Source organism: Rhodnius prolixus, unplaced genomic scaffold, assembly GCF_049639745.1.
Source record: "Rhodnius prolixus isolate KJV_2025 unplaced genomic scaffold, Rpr scaffold_2, whole genome shotgun sequence".
NCBI classification, from domain to species: domain Eukaryota; kingdom Metazoa; phylum Arthropoda; class Insecta; order Hemiptera; family Reduviidae; genus Rhodnius; species Rhodnius prolixus.
In genome coordinates, this window is record NW_027411592.1 from 65,289,366 (window position 1) to 65,309,134 (window position 19,769).

A 19,769-nucleotide genomic window follows, 5' to 3' on the forward strand; every position below is an offset into this window, starting at 1 on the left:
AGTTTATTTTAGATTCATTTTGGAAATGTTTGTGGAGTTTTAGATCATTCGGTAATCTAAATTAAGTTCATGTCACTTAAATAAGGCTTGGTAGTTCCAGGTGTTGCGTTCATTGAGGTAGAGTCTTAGATATCCCGTCCTATCGGCTGGAGAGATAGGAATATGCCTCATTCAGATTGGAGGGTGTACTTTACGATCGAGGATAAAGGTTATACTGAAGGATTTGTTCTCGCTGACCTTTATTCTCCATTTGCAAAATCTGGATACAAAGATAGGTAGTTATATGAAGTAAAAATTTAAAGATTCGAGTTTACATTTTCATCCTCAAGAGAGATAAAGTAAATCAGCTGTTAATTAGTGAACTTCATCAACTTTATTTAGCTCTAAGTAGAACAAAAACAGGATTGTAAAGTATTGGCGAAAACATTTTGTAGACACTTAATTTTATAAAACTTCAAATATGAAAGCACATTTTTAGTCAATTAAAATATTTATTTTCCTTTTCAACATTAAATTATAAAGGTTTTTAAAAGGAATACATAATTCTGCTTCGGTCTGTTAAAATTGGCTAAAACTTATTCTGTAAATATACCTTAGATTAGAAGATGTTTGCTTCTAACACATTAATAGAACCAAACTAAATAGCCTTAAGCCTTAAGGTACGATAAAATTAAGATTTATTTATTTTTTTTTTTTTTTGTAAGACGGAACCATGCAGCTTCAAAAACAGAAAGTACGAACTTAATTGTTATTCCGAATAACATGCAGGATAACTCCCAAAAATTTATTTCTATAGTAAATAAATAAATAATTTTGAAAGAAAGCCCAGGTACTTATTTGATTTGGTACTTAATGTGAGGTAATCGTCATTATTTTAATTTGTAAAGTCAAACTCTTGTTCAAAATCTAGGTAGTTAGGACCGTTTGGCAAGTTTAAAGATCTTACAAAAGTGAATGCATCTTCAATGTTATTGAATGGTGAAGGCGTAGATTGTTGAACATTGTGGTGGCTAACTGGATGTGCGTTGTTGGATGAGGCGGACGTTGATGGTTGTAGATTGTTGGGGGTTATTTGTGTGTTGTTGGGTGTAGGTAACGCGGGTGGTTGATAATAGTTTGGTTGTTGTGTGTTGTTGGGTGTAGATAACGCGAATGGTTGAGAGTGGATTAGTTGTTGCGTGATGTTGGGTGTAGGTAACGCAGTTGGTTGATAATGGATTAGTTGTTGTGTGTTGTTGGGTGTAGGTAACGCGGTTGGTTGATAATGGATTAGTTGTTGTGTGTTGTTGGTTGTAGGTAACGCGGTTGGTTGATAATGGATTAGGTGTTGTGTGTTGTGGGGTGTTGTTAACATGGATTGTTGTGTGTTCTGTGTTGTAGCGGTCATAGATTGTTGATGAGAACCAGCTGGTATTGAGTTGTTTAAAGCTGTTGATGTGGTTACTTGTTGATAATTGCTAGCCGGCTGGTTAGTACCATTTAAGTTACTATTTGATTGTTCTTCATATTTTTCTGAAAAAAACTTTTTTGCTAAGAAAAGACTATCCGTTTGCATCTTTAAACATTCCTTTAGAGGCAAAGTTTGAGAAAGAGATAATAAATGTTTTTCAAATTTAAGGTGAATATCATTTGAACATTGATCATTATTTGATTGTTGAAGCTCGTAAGTTCTTTGCTCATTGATCATTTGATTTTCATGTAAATTGGGAGATAGTGGCTGTTCGGGGATAAAACTATCAAATATAAGAAGATTTTCCCATTCCTCTAAGTTTTGCTTTGATCGAATTGGAAATCTCTTTGAAATAGCTTTTCGTGCAATACACAGACTGTGAAATTGCAAGTATAAAGCAAGGTTTAGATTCAAGTTTTGGGTAAGTCTTGATAAATATTGTTCAAATCTAACTTGTAGTTCATCTGAACTTTGATCCTCATTTGATTGTTGATGATTACTTGGCGATTCGTTAGTATGTGGCTCAGTGCTCACTTGATGTGTATTTGAATTGTGATTTTGGCCTTCTTGAACGTACCAATTTGATTGTGATGAGCTACCAGATTCTGCCAAGTTTTTATTATTTTTTCTTTGGATATTGTTTTGTGCACTTATAAGAATTTCCATTTGTATCAAGGGACGTTGATTTGGAGGTAGTTGTTGAACAAGAGCTGATATATATTGTACAAAACTAATTTGAAGTTCATCTGAACATTTCTTTTCGCTTGATTGTTGTTGATTGCTTTCCGGTTCCGCAGTACTTGCTTGATGTTTTTTATTGATTTTAAATGATAGAAGTTGTCTTAAATATTTTAGTTTATTTTTCGCTGACTCGTTTTCATACTTTTTTAGAAATTGTCTTAAATATTTTAGTTTATTGTTCACTGCCCCGTATTTATACTTTTTTTGAAGTTGAATTAAATATTTTTGTTTATTGCCTGTTGACCCGTTCTCATGCCTTTTTAAAATATAAAATGTTGCGGCACAAAAAATGTGTAGTTGCGTATATAAACACTGGTATTTCGGCATTCTTTGACAAAAAGCAGATATAAATTTTACATGTTTAGTACCAAGAGTTAGATCTTCTTTAATATCAAGGTACTTTGAAATCTTTCTTTTTTTACTAACAATCTTCTTGCCTTTTCTTGTAAGTTTAGTGCGTGGTCTTTTACTAGTCATACCCTTTGGCACTTCTGAGGTTTCTGCTACGCAAAAAGAATTCCCTCCCGGTGTACGGTCAGAGTAGTTGTCCTCAGATTCGAATAGCTTTTCTGAAACATTATTCTCCTCGCTTATACGATCTGAATTGTTAGTATTTTGTCCACTTTCTAACAATGAGTCATTGTTTTGTTCGTCAGTTATCAATGATGGACTACCTTCTAGAGTTCGTGTACTTCCAGTGTCAGGTCCTTTTCTAGCTATGCCTTGTGGTAATTTAGAGATTAGTTTTATGGAATCAATTTTTTTCACTAATGTAAGATTTTTATTACTCGATAATGCTCTATTTATGGCAGTCTCTATACGTGACACCTTTTCTGATTGTAAGTTAGTCTCCAATGCCGATTCTTCCGCAGTTTGTGCACTTGCTGCCACAGGCACTTCAGAGATTGGTCCTATAGAAAAATGCATACCACCCGGTGAAAGTACTTCATTTGCTTGCGAAATGTTCTCAGTTTCAGATTGTTCTACTAAACCATTTTTCTCTCTAATTGTAAGATTTATATCACTTGTAGATGCTCCATTTTGACCAGCTTCTATCAGCGACGACTCTTCTAATTCTACATTAATCTCAAATGGCAATCTTTCTACTGCAGTTTGTGCACTTACCGTCTCTGGCACTTCTGAGTTTTGATCTGTATAAAAATACATACCTCCCGGTGAAAGTACACAATTAGCATCCTGAGTATCCTCATCTTCGAATTGATCATTTAAAAATTCTAATTTCTTATAATATGCCCAAGTTATTCGATATTCTTCATTTTTCTCTGCCGCTTCCAGTTGTTTCCTTCGCACATCGCGAAAAGTATCTCGCAGAGTTTTCCACTTCCTCTTGACTTGCGCATCTGTGGAAACAAAAAACTACATAAATTTATAATAATTGATGCATATTATGTTTTATATATTAGAAATATTGTTTCAGGGAAGTTGATTACAAAAGAATAAATACGCTTGACTCGGCCTACATTTTGAAATTATATTAATCAATCACCTTCAGGTTTAAAATGAAAAATAGTTTACTGAAACCCCCCTCCACTAAGAAACTTGCAAGTACCATATACCTATTGAGCACTATTTCTCTTAATAATACTTATTGTGTACTTCAATGTTTGTGATTATAATTGAAATATAACTTCTCAGGGATTCCCTACCCCAACACTTCTCCTAGATCCAGCCCTGAAGCAGATTTTAGCTGGAGAAATTTAGGGACGTAAAAGTTTCAAATCCCTGTGGATGTAATCAATTTACGAAGTTTACAGGAAATATTTCCTCTAACGTCACTATCGTGTACACAGGATGTTCTTTGAGATTCTGTCCTACTGACTTAAGCTATGTATTCAAACGCATAACTGTTGCAGGAAGAAAGATTATTATTGCCAGTTTAAATCATAATTGCATTTTCTAGCTTTCAACGTAGGGATCAAGTCATCTTCAGGGCTTATACTTATTAACACGAAAATAAAGGTTAAAACATGTGTTCTCTAGCTTGTAAACATACTTTAACCTTTCACTGCATGAATTTTTATTTTTCATTCAAAAAAATTACAGATGATCCTTCAGACCCTCTATTTCATGGGAAAAATAGTAAAAAAATCTGAAAATTTCACCAACCCCTTTCTGAAGCAACATTTGACGGGGAAAAATCAAATGGAAGGACCGATAGAAATAAACATTACTGTCACTCTACCAGTGCATTCTTTGGGTCAACCTTTGACCTACATAAACAGAAACGTCTATTCTAATGGCTAAATGCATCAAATGCACCAATCGGGTGCAGTAGTTAAAAAAAATTCAAGTAGAAAAGGTATTTAGCCGATTGGCTACACCATGCAATGAAGGGTTGTAACCATTGTTTTACCTTTCTGATACAAAATGCTTTTAGTTCTTGAAAAAGCCGCAGCGGTGCAGTAATGCCGCCATATTTAGTTATACTATCAATTTTGTTCCCGCCAATTATTGATATTAAAACTTAATTACAGGGTTCTCCACCTGGACACCGTTGAGAATCACAGTACTTTTGCTTTTTAAAAATTACTATTTCTGCAACCATGTAGGAATGTTCCCATTACTCAATTAAAATCAGCTGTGTAATGCCCAACTTTACCTCACTAGTGGGGAAAAATTCCCATTAGTGTCACTTTCCTCACTGGTCAGTGGAAAAACTTTATTGTGCTTCCTTGATATAAGAAGTTTTGTTATTAAATATTTTCTGTAAAACTTTAATAAGCATATTTAACGTATCTAAATAATTAAAAAACGAATATTAAAAAATAAAATAAAAATTGAAAGGAATATAGAAATAAAAATAATATTTTAATAAATAATCAGATATTTTTAATTATAACAGTTAAAAAGGTTATAGTGTTACCTTATAGAAATTTAAAATGGATTCTAGTGATTCCTGTTTAGTTTTTTTTTTATAGTTAATAACCCTAATGGTTGCAGAAAAAATATAATATTTAACTCGAGTGTAAAGTATTTTCCTCACACTCGGCAATTTGCACTTGCACTCGCCTCGCTTCGCTCGCTTGTGCGTGCAAACCCTGTCTCGTGTGAGGAAAAGTACTACTTTCCGCACTTGTTAAATAAATAACTATTTATTATTATTAGAATTACCCTGATTGTAAAACTCATATTGCAGGGCAAATGAGGACATAAAACAGGCGAACCTAGCCCTTACGTCTTATCAGAAAGCCCTTAAAATAAGGATAACTTTTCAAACTTACAATCTATCTCTCCAACCTCTGCAACAACATCCTCCCGGTGTTTTTTTAAAGCGGGTTGACTGTGATGCTGGCTATGTCTTCTATCCCAGAGCGCTCTTCTTTTGCGAATGGCTTCAATTAACCGGAGCGTTCTCTCGTTTGTCCAAACACTCGTCATTGTTTGTTTTTCTTAAATTATTCGCAAACTAAGATGAGTGATGTCACTTTAATAGTTGAACTACACTTACACGTAACAAGAGTTCAATAGAAACTATATCCCAATTAGTTTTTAGTTCCAATAAAATTGAAATTTTAGTGAATTATAAAAATTAAACATTTATTCATTAATACGAATAAAAAACATATATATAAAACAATTAATTTTTGTGGTTAAATAAGGAATAATTTAATCGGAACAGGTTTGATGGTCAGCCGCATTGCACGCACTACTTCAGACTGATGAGTAACAGTCCGTACTGGTGATAAAGAGCTGGACATCCCCACTCTACCTTCCTCACTGATACAGAGAGTCGAACCTAGAGCAGAGAGTCGCGCCTAGAAGAGAGATTCATCAAGGTCCGAGCAGGGAGCTTAGCCACGTCTTGCGTCTTTGGCTTTTCGCTGCTTTCTTTTTTTTTGTTAAAAATTCTCGGAAATAATCTCATCACTCTGACAATTGAATTTACTTCTTTTATTTAAAAATATATCGAATGTATTTTACAATATTAATCCTCCTCTAGTTATTATTTTTTACCGAGAAATATATGTAATTTAGCCTATCTAGGTCAACATAGGTCAAATGACCCTGTAGAAGTATTCATATGAAGTACATATTTATATGTATTTACTGGGTAAATTTGAAGAAAATGATTTATAAGCTCTTCAAAACCTATTTGTTTATTGGTTGAATTCGAGTTCGTTATATTCCAGATTTAGCCTAAAGGTTATGTGATAAATCCTTGGGAGAAGAAGGTTGGTTGTAAACGTTTCAAATAGGATTAGTGATAGAGCGGATTGGTTGCTGCAAAGAAATTAAGGGTCTTTATAATAGAGATAATGTCAATATAATCACGGATTCAAGTCGCTTTCAAAACCAAGTGATCGCTAAATCCAGGATTTGTTGCATTAGATTGAATATTTTGTTTGAATATTACAAGTTATTGTAGTAATACAGAGGTGCCTCGGTTTTCGGACCACAGTTTGTTCCGGAAGTACGTTCTAGAACCGAAACAATTTATCCCTTAAGAAATAATGTAAACTATGTAGTTTATTTCGTTTCCTAAGCCCCAGAAATATTAGGCCGTTTTACTGGCCTAATATTTTATATTTTATGTAAAAAACAAGCTATCTATACAAGAAATAAGATCTAAAAGTGTAAATATAAGACAACAACTCGGCTCATCTCGGTGGTGTTCGAGTTCCTCCAAATGTTTGTTCGGATTTCAGGACAATATTTTCCGCGAATTTCTTGGTCGAATACCGATTTTGTTCGAAAGTCAAGTCGTTCGAAACCACGAGGTACCACTGTATTTTGTAAGACGAACAGTTTTGTTATTTCATTGGGTAACTCTCTTCCTAAAAAAAAAGTAGAGATACTCAAGATACTGGAAATCATTAGAAAAAGAAATAAATAACATAAAATTGAAAGAGTGTTCAGAATTTTTAGGAGAATACGTAGTTCTCAAAATCTTGGAACCGTTTACAGGAAGCGGAAAAAATGTCACCATTGATTACGAGCACATCGCTGGCTGTAAAATTATATCCCCTTGCTGGTAAATACTGCAAATGCGTGAAACAAGTATTATAGAGGCACTTTCAGATGTTAAAGAAATAATATACAATAAATAAACTCTTTTTCCCACTCAGAAAATCTATAAAAAAATAAAATTCCGGTTAAAAGTGAACTTAGGTAATCTATACTGTTGCAGTGTTTCCTTTTACGTAGAAAAATACGAGATAACCGAAAGAGAAAGAGAATGAGGATAATGGTATGAGCGAGAGGGGATTATTGAAGAGAGGAGAGCGATATGGTGGATATAAGACAAGATACTGAGGGAGAAGTAAGCCGTGAGAAAGAGATAGAATGTTACTGTGAATGAATGGATGAATGAACGAATGAATGAATGAATGAATGAATGAATGAATGAATGAATGAATGAATGAATGAATGAATGAATGGATAAATGAATGAATGAATGAATGAATGAACATGTAAATACGAAATTTCGGCGACAGGGCTGGTAGTTCAAACTATACAACTCACCTTTTACTTTAAATATTCCTTTAATTATATCCTCACTAAACTCATCATTTACATAAGACTGCATCCGGTGGTACAGTTGTTTATACAGGGTGACCAGAGTTATATGCTCCGCCCAATTTTTTTTTCTTAAACGGCGGGAAATTTCGAAATAATAGAAAACACATATTTAATTATTTTTAGTCTAGTTTATTTTCAGTGATTAACCCATTTTTTTAAACCCCTGTATCTCGAGATTTTTTGTTTTTTCAAATGGAACGTTATATTTTTTTTTGCATATTTTTATAGTATTTGAGCTCCTAAAAAAAACACAAAAAAATTTTTTGAAATCGGTTAGGTTTTTTAAAAATCATGATAATTTAAAATATGAAAAACAAATTTCAGTTTACTGTCAAAATTACGTTATTTTTTTTTTTAAAGAAGTGTGTTCAAACTGGGCACCATAAATGGATAGGCAAGCTGTTACGGTTCACATCTACCCTCATTGAAATTTTGGTTAAATTTGGGTTTGAAAAAGAAAGAAGAAAAGAGGAAATGAATGCATTTCCGTTTTGAGGCGGGAGAGTGTAGTGGAGCGACGAAAAAACGAATAGATTGTTGGTTTAGTGCGTTCGATTCCCAGTGTCTAAGCCTTGGATTTTATTTAATGGTTAATACGAGAAAAAGTAAAGTATGTTAGGCGGTTAAGAGACTAGACCCGCAATGCTAAGATGTATTGTTGGTTTAGTGGGTTCGATTCCCCATTGTCTAAGCCTTGGATTTTATTTAATGGTTAATACGAGAAAATAGTAAAGTATGTTAGGCGGTTAAGAGACTAGACCCGCAATGCTAAGATGTATTGTTGGTTTAGTGGGTTCGATTACCCAGGTCTAGACCTTGGATTTTATTTAATGGTTAATACGAGAAAATAGTAAAGTATGTTAGGCGGTTAAGGGTACGTTCACAACGGAGCTGTGAGTATAGATGATAACAGAGATGATAAGTGATAAGAGTAAAATATAATCGCTGATTAGTGTGCACAACGGAGCTGTGATACATGCAACATGTCGAGTAGTGAAGAAGAGTTTTTATGTTCAGCAGCAACGAAATGGTATATTTTAAAGAAAAAACGCTTTAGAAAATATCATGTACATCCCATAAATAAAAAACGAAGTACTTTGGGCGAATTTCACTATTTATATAAGGAACTTAGAAATTATCCGGATCGTTTTTTTTTTTGGAATATGTAAGAATTGGGTCCACCCAAATTCGAATTAAGAAAACGGAAAAATTGAACATGGAAATCCTATAACCATAGAAGAAAAACTAGTGATTACTCTGAGGTAATGGTTTTATTGAGAAAAAACAAATAAATACGTATAAAAATAAATGTAAGCACGATTTTTTTTATTTATCCTTTTAATGAGATTTACACCTGTACCTGCAGGGTACAATAGGTAAATGTGATGAGTGGATAATCAGTAACGTGTCAGACGTGAATGACGGTCATCCAGTGATGGCAGCCATTAGTCACCCAGTTGGTCACGGGGCCAACGGCGCTTCAGCCGCCTTCGAGGATTGGAGGGTAGCGTAATTGAAGATAAGTTCGCAGCTAAAGGGTTGGGGGATGAAACGAGAGTTTTTGGTGAAAATTTTTATATCGGATTTTGGCAAGTTCGGAGATGAGTGGAATTTGGAGATCTGTATGTATTGTGTGGTTGCTAACATAGAATGGAGCGTCTACTATGCGGCGGAGTATTTTAGATTGGAGAGTTTGCAGTCTATTGATATTGGATTTTTTAGCTGTTCCGTAAAGTTCGAGTCCGTAAGTCCATATTGGTGTGAGAAGAGCTGTATAGAGTCGTCGTTTCTTCTGTAGTGAGAGTTTTGAGCGTTTGTCGAGTAGTCTGGCTAGAAGTTTGTATCGTTTGTTTAGTTCGGTACGTTTAAGTCTCGTACGGGGGTTCCAGGTAAGTCTCTTCACGATTTAAAAACCAAATATTGTTTAAAAGAAAATAATAATAAAAAATAATGAGTAAAGACAGCACTAATTAATTTTTCTACGTCCATTTTGAAGCTGCGGTACTGGAGTTCAGCTAGCAGAAAAAATGAAATATTTAATTCTCTCATCTATGCTCGTTTATAGCAGCGCGTACGAGTCACTCACTAGTCGCAGCTTTGTTGTGCACGCACACATTCGAATGTATTATGTTTTTCTTTAAGCGCTATGCATCACTCCTATCATCCCTGCTATCATCTATGCTCGTTTATAGCAGCGCGTATGAGTCACTAGTCGCAGCTTCGTTGAGCTCGCTCACATTTGAATGTATTATGTTTTTCTTTAAGCGCTGATGCATCACTCCTATCATCTCTGCTATCATCTATGCTCACAGCTCCGTTGTAAACGTACCCTTAGAGACTAGACCCGCAATGCTAAGATGTATTGTTGGTTTAGTGGGTTCGATTCCCCTGGTCTTAGGCCTTGGACTTTATTTACTGGTTAATATGAGAAATTTATAGTAAAGTATGTTAGGCGGTTAAGAGACTAGACCCGCAATGCTAAGATGTATTGTTGGTTTAGTGGGTTCGATTCCCCTGGTCTTAGGCCTTGGACTTTATTTACTGGTTAATATGAGAAATTTATAGTAAAGTATGTTAGGCGGTTAAGAGACTAGACCCGCAATGCTAAGATGTATTGTTGGTTTAGTGGGCTCGATTCTTAGTGTCTAAGCCTTGGATTTTATTTAATGGTTAATATGAGGAATTTGTAGTAAAGTATGTTAGGTGGTTAAGAGACTAGACCCGCAATGCTAAGATGTATTGTTGGTTTAGTGGGTTCGATTCCCGGTCTTAGGCTTTGGATTTTATTTAATGGTTAATAAAAGAAATTTATAGGAAAGTATGTTTGCTAGTCGCCTCCGTTCATGATACCTAAAGCTAAACGTAAAGCTTGCCTGATAAAATTGGCAATAAAAAAATACTCTTTCATACTCTCGAAGGCTCACAAAGCATATTTCCGGTAACAATAGGAATAGAAAATGTTGACGATAACAATAATTTCATCTGCTTGAGTGGAATAACAAACAAACATTTCAGATAATAATTTGGAATAATAATCATCCCAAATTCTTAATGGAAAATTACGCAAATTAAAATTAACAAAAACAAATTCAACAATTCAGTTCGTAGTGGGGGAAGGAATGATAACCGGCGATAACCTCCCCTGCTAGAAGGTTTTCATTGACTCGGTGTCCATTACTTAGTAAGACTGTGAACGCTTCTTATTGAGAACGAATTCGTCTAATTTTTCTGCGTCCTTTTTTTACTTTTTTTTTCTTTGGGTCCGGAAATTCTGGAAATTTGGCGCTTCCTGTCTTTGCGTCTACTTAAAGGAAGTTAGGTAATTAATTTTTATTTTATGTATTATTTTTTTTAATTTTCTTTTTATAATAATCATAATCGTGTTGATTTTCGATTTTTAAACCGGAAATATCCTTCTTTATGGCCCACAGGGACAGGAAAAGAAGTGTTTTTTTTGGCAGATTGAACCGTTTGTACGTTTTAGTCTGTCTGTCGGTCTATCCGTAACCATTGTAACCTTTAAAAACTAAAAAAACAAAAAATTACGTAAAATTCAAATTTGATGTTTTGCTGTGGCGGAAAAAGTAGGACGTGAAAGTGTTTTTCTTTTTTCCCAAGATCGTAAAACCGGAAGTATCATTGTTTTAATTTTCCAATTTTCCCCTTCCACTTAACGGCGCCAGCGATTTTCTTTAAACTAATTTGTCTGTGTGTATATCTTCAAAATTTTGTTTAAATACCATTTTTTCCCGGAAAATTACCAACCAAGGTCACCTCTGGAAGTGTGGGGGAGTGGTTAGGCTTTCTTCCGCAATTTTTTTTTTTTCTGTGTGTGACGTGTCTTACTATTCAGACAATTTTATTAAAATTTAGATGCAGGGGTTTTAAATTACGTAATTTGTAGGAAATCAGCTGCTGACCTGAAAGTGATTTTTCTTTTTTTTTTCTTAACTGAAAAGATTTTTCCAACACATCGAGCTCACAACTTACTTATATTTGCAACATTTTCACCGGAAAACTCGATTCAGGGTATCTCTGAAAGAAGGTGGCGGAGTAGATTATCAGTAAACTGCCCATTTTATTTCTTTAAGGTTCGATTCAATCTTTAAAGCGCTGTTAAGGGGGAGAGGATCAAATTATCTCTAGTTGAAGATAATTCTCCCACCGGAAGTGCCCCTTAATTCAATGGATAGACCACTTCCCAGGAAATGGCTTCTAGGCTATTCTGTAAACTTCGTATTGGTAGGCGCCACAGTAGCCTAGCGGTTAAGAGACTAGACCCGCAATGCTAAGATGTATTGTTGGTTTAGTGGGTTCGATTCCCCAGGTCTAGGCTTTGGATTTTATTTAATGTTTAATATGAGAAATTTATAGTAAATTACGTTAGGCGGTGAAGAGACTAGACCCGCATTGCTAAGTTGTATTGTTGGTTTAATGGGTTCGATTCCCCGGTGTCTAGGCCTTGGATTTTATTTAATGGTTAATATGAGAAATTTAATAGTAAAGTATGTTAGGCGGTTGAGACTAGACCCGCAATGCTAAGATGTATTGTTGGTTTAATGGATTCGATTCCCCGGTGTCTAGGCTTTGGATTTTATTTAATGGTTAATATGAGAAATTTAATAGTAAAGTATGTTAGGCGGTTAAGAGACTAGACCCGCAATGCTCAGATGTATTGTTGGTTTAGTGGGTTCGATTCCCCGGTGTCTAGGCTTTGGATTTTATTTAATGGTTAATATGAGAAATTTAATAGTAAAGTATGTCGGTTAAGAGACTAGACCCGCAATGCTAAGATGTATTGTTGGTTTAATGGATTCGATTCCCCGGTGTCTAGGCTTTGGATTTTATTTAATGGTTAATATGAGAAATTTAATAGTAAAGTATGTTAGGCGGTTAAGAGACTAGACCCGCAATGCTAAGATGTATTGTTGGTTTAGTGGGTTCGATTACCGGTGTCTAGGTCTTAGATTTTATTTAATGGTTAATATGAGAAATTTATAGTAAAGTATGTTAGGCGGTTAAGAGACTAGACCCGCAATGCTAAGATGTATTGTTGGTTTAATGGATTCGATTCCCCGGTGTCTAGGCTTTGGATTTTATTTAATGGTTAATATGAGAAATTTAATAGTAAAGTATGTTAGGCGGTTAAGAGACTAGACCCGCAAAGCTAAGATGTATTGTTGGTTTAGTGGGTTCGATATCCGGTCTCCAGGCGTTGGATTTTATTTAATGATTAATATAAGAAATTTACAGTAAAGTATGTTGGCTAGTCGCCTCTGTTCACGGCGCCTAATTAGGTAGTTGGATGTAAAGCGTTCCTCAAAAAACAGGCATTACTTTACTTTAATATTAATCTTTAGTTATACTAATTTGCGAAGACTATAACAGCCCTACGCAACTGTTAAAGAAAAACATTAGCAGTCTGTCCCATCTCTGAAGATGCACAAAAATCTAAAATTGATCAAAATGTATTAGAAAAAAAAAAAAGACAAACTAGACGGAAAATAAATTATTTAACTGATAAGGCGTTAATCAATTATTTTTTTAATTGTTTACAATAAGTATGCTGCTGATAAAATTGATTATAAAATCTCTAAGAAATGATAAATCAAATTGTTCATTCTTTTATTTTTTATAATCAACACGTGATAATCAAAAGTTCAACAGACACGATTTTATAAGCGATTTTTATAAATACTTAAACATTTAAAACATAAAATAAAATCTTTACTATTCAGAGTAGTTTTTAGAAAGGAACTTTCAAGAATTCTAGTAACAGGTAGTCGTGTACTTATCACGTAAACTGCTTAGTAACAGGAAGTAGTGTGCTTATCACGTAAACTGCTTAGTAACAGGAAGCCGTGCGAGTTTCAGCCCAAATTTTTATTTTTATTCACTTGTTATTCATTCTTTTCGAAAAACGCAAATAGTTTTCCAAATGATTCTTATTATTATGTTTGTTTTTGTCCTTTTGTTTGTTCGTCATTTTAAACAACGGAAGTTAAACAACTGGGAGCTAAATTACCAGATAATAACCGCAATAAATGTTACAATAACAACGACGATAAAGCTTGTTATGTAACCAAAAAATATATGATGTGAACTCATCCACTTGCACGACTTTATTTCTATTCTCAAGGTTTGAACTCATTAATATTCTTCGAACTCATTTGACCCATACTTGATGCTCATAGTCTGTAAAATCGTACACATTACAATGAAAAGTGGCCTTAAAGAGAAGCCCAACAATCCAACCAATACTAAAAAAAGTAAAGTAAATTAAATAACGTAAAGGTTCTAAGACTTAGAAGACAAGAACTGAACAGACGTACGGACTGTTAAGGGGGTTCCTTGGACAGAAATCCTCCATGAACTTTCAAAACATACTTACACTTTACAAAACTACAACCAATATGGACTATAGGTAGTCCTCGACTTACGGACGTTGATCCGTTCCTACGCGGCGGCGTAAACCGTTTTTTTTTTGGCGTAAGTCGGAACATACGTAAACTGTACCATATACTGTACAATACAGTACTGTATTACTATAATAATAAAGGGAAAGGATTAGCTGTGCGGTTAGCGAACTGGACTCCCACGCGGAGGTCCCGGTTTCGTATCCAGCTGCTGACACTTAGATTTTCTCTTCCTAGGAGCTTCTTACAGCTCACTGTCCGTTGATAGACAGTGTTGTCTGTAACGAGAGAACACTGACCGGAGGCCGGGGCTGTGCACTGAAAAAAGCTCCGGGCGCCAGTAACCTTAGATGTTGACGCGCCTTAAATCATTAAAAAAAAAAAAGTATTACCATAATAACAGTACAGTACTGTAAGCACTTAGCCTATCCTAACACAGTACCCTACTTAAGTATCAAAAAACACGTATAAAATACTGTACAGTACGTTTAATAATGAAATAAAACAGTAATAAAAAACAGTAGTGTACTTTACGATATCTAATTTCACTTCCATGGTGTTGGCTTTACTTTTCTTCGATGCACTGCCATCAGAAGAGTCTGCCTTACGTTTGGGAGCCATAATGAAGGGCAAAACGTGGTCATGGCAACGATGTTAATGGCGTACTGGGATGCTGGTGACGCAGTCTTCCTCGGTCTCGTGGCCGCTGCACACCAAAACACGTATAGTAGTTCGCGGGCTATCCATACTACTGTACAGTACTGTACGGTAAATGGGAGTCGTAACCACGAAACGTCGTAACTCGAGACCGTCGTAACCCGTGGACTACCTGTATGAGGAGCAGAATTGTGGGAGCTACGCCAAACCATCCAAAATCCAACCTATCCCCAATCTTTCCAGTGCAAAAAATCCTCCGCCGAATCTTTAACGCACCCATTGTATGACTAAAAACCGCACCCACCATTACGATCTTAATATTCTCCCTAAGTGTTAATCCACACTCGATTCCCTAAATTTCCACAGCAAAACTCTTTCCGATCACCTAAAAATCCCCCGTAGCTCAATCACTACATCCACCATTGTCCCATCTGGTGTTGGCCACGTGATCTCATTGTTTCCCAACCTCCAACCTAGTTCCTAGAGAGTTCCAGCTCTGGCTAGTTTCTCTCATCATGTCGTCCTTGTTGTAGCACTGAGCTAACTCTGTGCTACAATCAAATATTTATCTATAAATGTATATTTAAAAAAAATGTATATAGACTTGTACGGTTGCAAATAAATTTTAAGTCAAAAAGTCTGCTTGCGTGTACAACTAGTCTAAATTTCATAAATCAACACCGTCTAAATGTTTTTTATAAATTTAAGATTATATAATATTTGATAATTGAAGAGTGCTTGAAATGCCAGTCTTAAAAAATAAACTTGTTCTAGACAGTAATGGTTATTGAACCTTAGCCTCTTGTGACGAGAATTTCAATAATCATTAAAACAATTCAAACGATAAAAAACAGTTTTATTAACTTCCTGTTGATTTATAGGGTTATTGATATGAGCGTGGGTAAGGAATTAGCCCAATGGGTTGGCTCCTACGCGGAGATCCCGAGTTTCAATACAGCTGCTGGTCTGAAAAAAAAAAAAAAAATACACCCGGCTGCGAATGATCTCAAATGTAGGCGCGCCTTAAAATAAAATTGGAAAATTTTTGAATATAATTTAAAAAAAAAGAAAAGCGGTCTGGAAAACTCCATTCCGATGTACTCATATATTTTAATTCTCAGAGAGTATTGACCATGACGAATTTTCCTTCAAAAAAAAAAAAAAAAAAAAAAAAAAAAAAAAAAAATGTTCGAAGTTATTCATTTACAAAATTTACGACGTTATTGATCTAAGTAATTTGCACAGTGATTGATTCACGAAATTTACGAAGTGATTGATTCACGAAATTTACGAAGTGATTGATTTACGTATTTTAGGAACTTATTGGTTTAAGAAGTTATTGATTTATGAAATTTACGAAGTGATTGATTTACGAAATTTACGAAGTGATTGATTTACATACTCGTAATTTACGATCTTATTGATTTAAGAATTTTTTGATTTACGCAATTTATGAACTTATTGATTTATGAAATTTACGATTTGATTGATTTAATAATTTTTTGATTTACGCAATTTATGAACTTATTGATTTATGAAATTTACGATTTGATTGATTTACGAAATTTACGAAGTAGTTGATTTACATAATTTGCAAACTTTTTGATTTAAGAATTTATTGATTTACGTAATTTACGAACTTATTGATTTAAGAAGTTATTGATTTATGAAATTTACGAAGTGATTGATTTACATAATTTACGAACTTACCTGATTTACCTAATTTACGAAATTATTGATTGAAGAAGTTATTGATTTACGAAAAAGTCTCAGAAAGTTGCGAAAATCATTCAATTAAGGTACTAATTGTTAATTTTTATTTTTAATGGGCTTTGTCAGAAACTATTGCTTTAAAATAAAAAGTTAACCTAAAAATAGCATTAAGTTATTAAATCATGAATCATTAAATAAATAAATTAAATAAAATGATAAACAAATTCAGATGGCCCGGTCGCTATGGGTTACTATTTGGTCTGGGTTGTTAGCAGTTACACAGCTTCTTAGATCGTTTTAATTAAAACAAGTTCCAATCTTGTTGCTCTTCATTTTACTTCCTTTAACGTCCATATCTTGTGAGTTAGCACTAATTATTTAACGTTCCTTGTTTAAAATCGCTCCCTTCTGATTTCTGTAATTATTTATTTATTTTTTGTTCTTAGAAAGAAAAAAAAAAAATCTAACGGCCAGCCAGCTGGATTCGATCCTGCGATCTCCGCATTGGAATCCAGTATTCGCTAACCAATCAGCTGTATCCCTATCCTTAATGTAGTTATTAAATTTAATTTTAAATGATTAAGTATCTAAATAGTTCTATCTCTAGTGGTTTTATGCTCATGTTCGAAGGACGGGTGATGGTTTAGTGGTCAAGAGCGTGGCTTTGTAAGTGGAAGATCCCCAATTCGAATCCAGCGTTTGACTACTTTTTATTTGTTAGAAAAAATTGTTTATAGTAAAGTATAAGCTTCCGCCCCCCGTTCACGGACGTTAAGAAAAGTAAAGTAATTGCCTATTTTTTCTGGCGGGCTTTACCTTCAACTACCAGTTCAAGGTGTCGTGGACGGAGGCGACTAGCAAACATACTTTACTGTAAATTCCTTTTATTAACCATTAAATAAAATCCAAGACCTAAGACCGGGAATCGGATCCAGTACCGCAACACATATTAGCTTTACAATAATTAGCTGACCCTTAGATTTTCTCTTAGGAAGTTTCTTACAGCTCACTGTTCGCAGTGATGGTCACAGTGTTGTCTGAAACGAGAGAACACTGTCCAGAGACCGGCAGTGCATTGAAAAAAAACGCTCCGGGCGCCAATAACCTCAGATGTTGGTGCGCCTTAAATCATAAAAATAAAAATAAAATTAATATGTCGAGACGATCCATAACCACGGAGCCCTAATCCACGTGGATGACTGACCATACGTGAACGACTGACCACACGTGGACGACTGACCACACGTGAATGACCCCACGTGGAAATCTAATCTTTTGTCAGGCGTTAGCAAAGAATTAATGTAAAAAAAAGGGAATCTGTCATAAAAAATAATTATCCAATACTTTATGGATTTATCCTTGAATTGTTTTGTAATAGATTTACTGTAATAAAAATAAATAATCATTATATTGAAATAGAAAAAAAGGTACATGAATCATTGTTAACTAATTTCATAAATTTTAACTAATTTATGTCTTTTGTAATAATTTAAAAGTGGAAAACAAATTGTTTTGATGGAGCTATACAATTTTTAAATGTGGTAATTGTGAGGGAGGGGGGAATGGTGTCATCTAGTTACTTAAGAGATTTAGTTAAATAAAATCCAAGGCCTAGACCGGGGGAATCGAACCCACTAAATCAACAATACATCTTAGCATTGCGGGTCTAGTCTCTTAACCGCCTAACATACTTTACTATAAATTTCTCATAATAACCATTAAATAATATCCAAGGCCTAGACACCAGTAATCAAACCCACTAAACCAACAATACATCTTAGCATTACAGGTATAGTCTCTTAACCACCTCGTGTCCTTAATTTTCCTTAATTTTCACAGAATTCCAAGTGTGCATGTATTTGTGACTAGTAGGCCCCACATAGGAAAACACATATACATCTAATTATATGGTTGCGGTAAATGTAGAGAGAGAGTTTTGTGGGCAGGAAGTTGATCATGTACTGATCACGTGCCGCTCACGTGACCAAGTCACGTGCAGTTCTTGCTGTGTTCTTAATAGAATATCGTGCAGTTTATTTCATTTCGTATATATGTATGTATATATATACTATACAGGGTGTTCATTTTAAGACGGTTCAAATGCATTTCATGCTTAAACGGTTAATCTGAGCAAAAAATGGTAGAGGCAAAATTTGTTGCCCATCACCTCTAGTTTCAGAATATGTGACTTGATTTGAGATTTCTGCCCGCATACGCGGCTGACGCACGACCAAAAGTGAGAGTTCGCAGTTGACCCCCATTTTCATATGCACAGTTTTAAAGTTCGCAGTTGACCCCCGTTTTCATATACACAGTTTTAAAGAGTATAAAAAGTTGTGAAAGAAACCGGAAACCGCTATACGATATCTTCAAAATCTTAAAGGTGCTAGGCCATTTCAAAACCTGGTATTTATTGATCATATTTCAATTTTTTAACTTGTTATCAAAGAGAAAGAAGAGCACGCGATAGGTCAGTTTTATGTATTTTTTCAACCCCTTTCTATTAAAAATATTGCCAAGGCAGTAATGCTAGTATTTTTCTTAATATCGGAAAATAAGTCGTTTTCCGAGTGATTTTTCTAAGAAAAATCAAATGTTAAGAGCTTTAGATGTTCTCAAGCATACACAAAATGGCTAAAAAATAATTTTACATCTGTTACAAATAAGAAGGTTTAATAATTATTTGGTAATTTTGAGAGAGTTGCGTTTAATTACCAAACAAATTGGAAACCTCCTGCCACATATTTTTAAATGATCAATATCTTTCATGTAAAGGATCAAGCTTATTCCTTAATTTATCAAATAATGCACTTTACTCAACTTGTGAAGTTTTTTTTTTCGCAATAATAGTTTGACTTAGGCGCCACGGTAGCCGAGCGGTTAAGAGACTAGACCCGCAATGCTAAGATGTATTGTTGGTTTAGTGGGTTCGATTCCCCAGGTCTAGACCTTGGATTTTATTTAATGGTTAATATGAGAAATTTATAGTAAAGTATGTTAGGCGGTTAAGAGACTAGACCCGCAATGCTAAGATGTATTGTTGGTTTAGTGGGTTCGATTCTCCAGGTCTAGTCCTTGGATTTTATTTAATGTTTAATATGATAAATTTATAGTAAAGTATGTTAGGCGGTTAAGAGACTATACCCGCAATGCTAAGATGTATTGTTGGTTTAGTGGGTTCGATTCCCCAGTGACTAGGCCTTGGATTTTATTTAATGGTTAATATGAGAAATTTATAGTAAAGTATGTTT

General features: G+C 34.6%; 2 protein-coding genes across 2 annotated transcripts in view; one reads left to right on the forward strand and one right to left on the reverse strand.

Moving 5' to 3' along the window:
* LOC141450169 (secretion-regulating guanine nucleotide exchange factor-like) overlaps positions 1–19,769 on the forward strand; it is an 84,292-nt gene that overhangs the window by 46,408 nt on the left and 18,115 nt on the right. The window lies entirely within an intron of this gene.
* Positions 754–5,711, reverse strand: LOC141450168 (uncharacterized). Its single transcript, XM_074120325.1, has 2 exons — positions 5,434–5,711; positions 754–3,552 (listed from the first exon to the last, which is right to left on the reverse strand). The coding sequence occupies exons 1-2, from the start codon at positions 5,588–5,590 to the stop codon at positions 875–877; spliced, it is 2,835 nt and encodes a 944-aa protein (XP_073976426.1). The 5' UTR covers positions 5,591–5,711; the 3' UTR covers positions 754–874.

Bases quoted from the DNA above. Each gene is read 5' to 3' on its own strand.
- LOC141450168 (XM_074120325.1), bottom strand. From the start codon at position 5,590: ATGACGAGTGTTTGGACAAACGAGAGAACGCTCCGGTTAATTGAAGCC. The intron at 3,553-5,433 runs GTAAGTTTGAAA...TTGTTTCCACAG, and splicing joins AGAGGTTGGAGAGATAGATT to ATGCGCAAGTCAAGAGGAAG.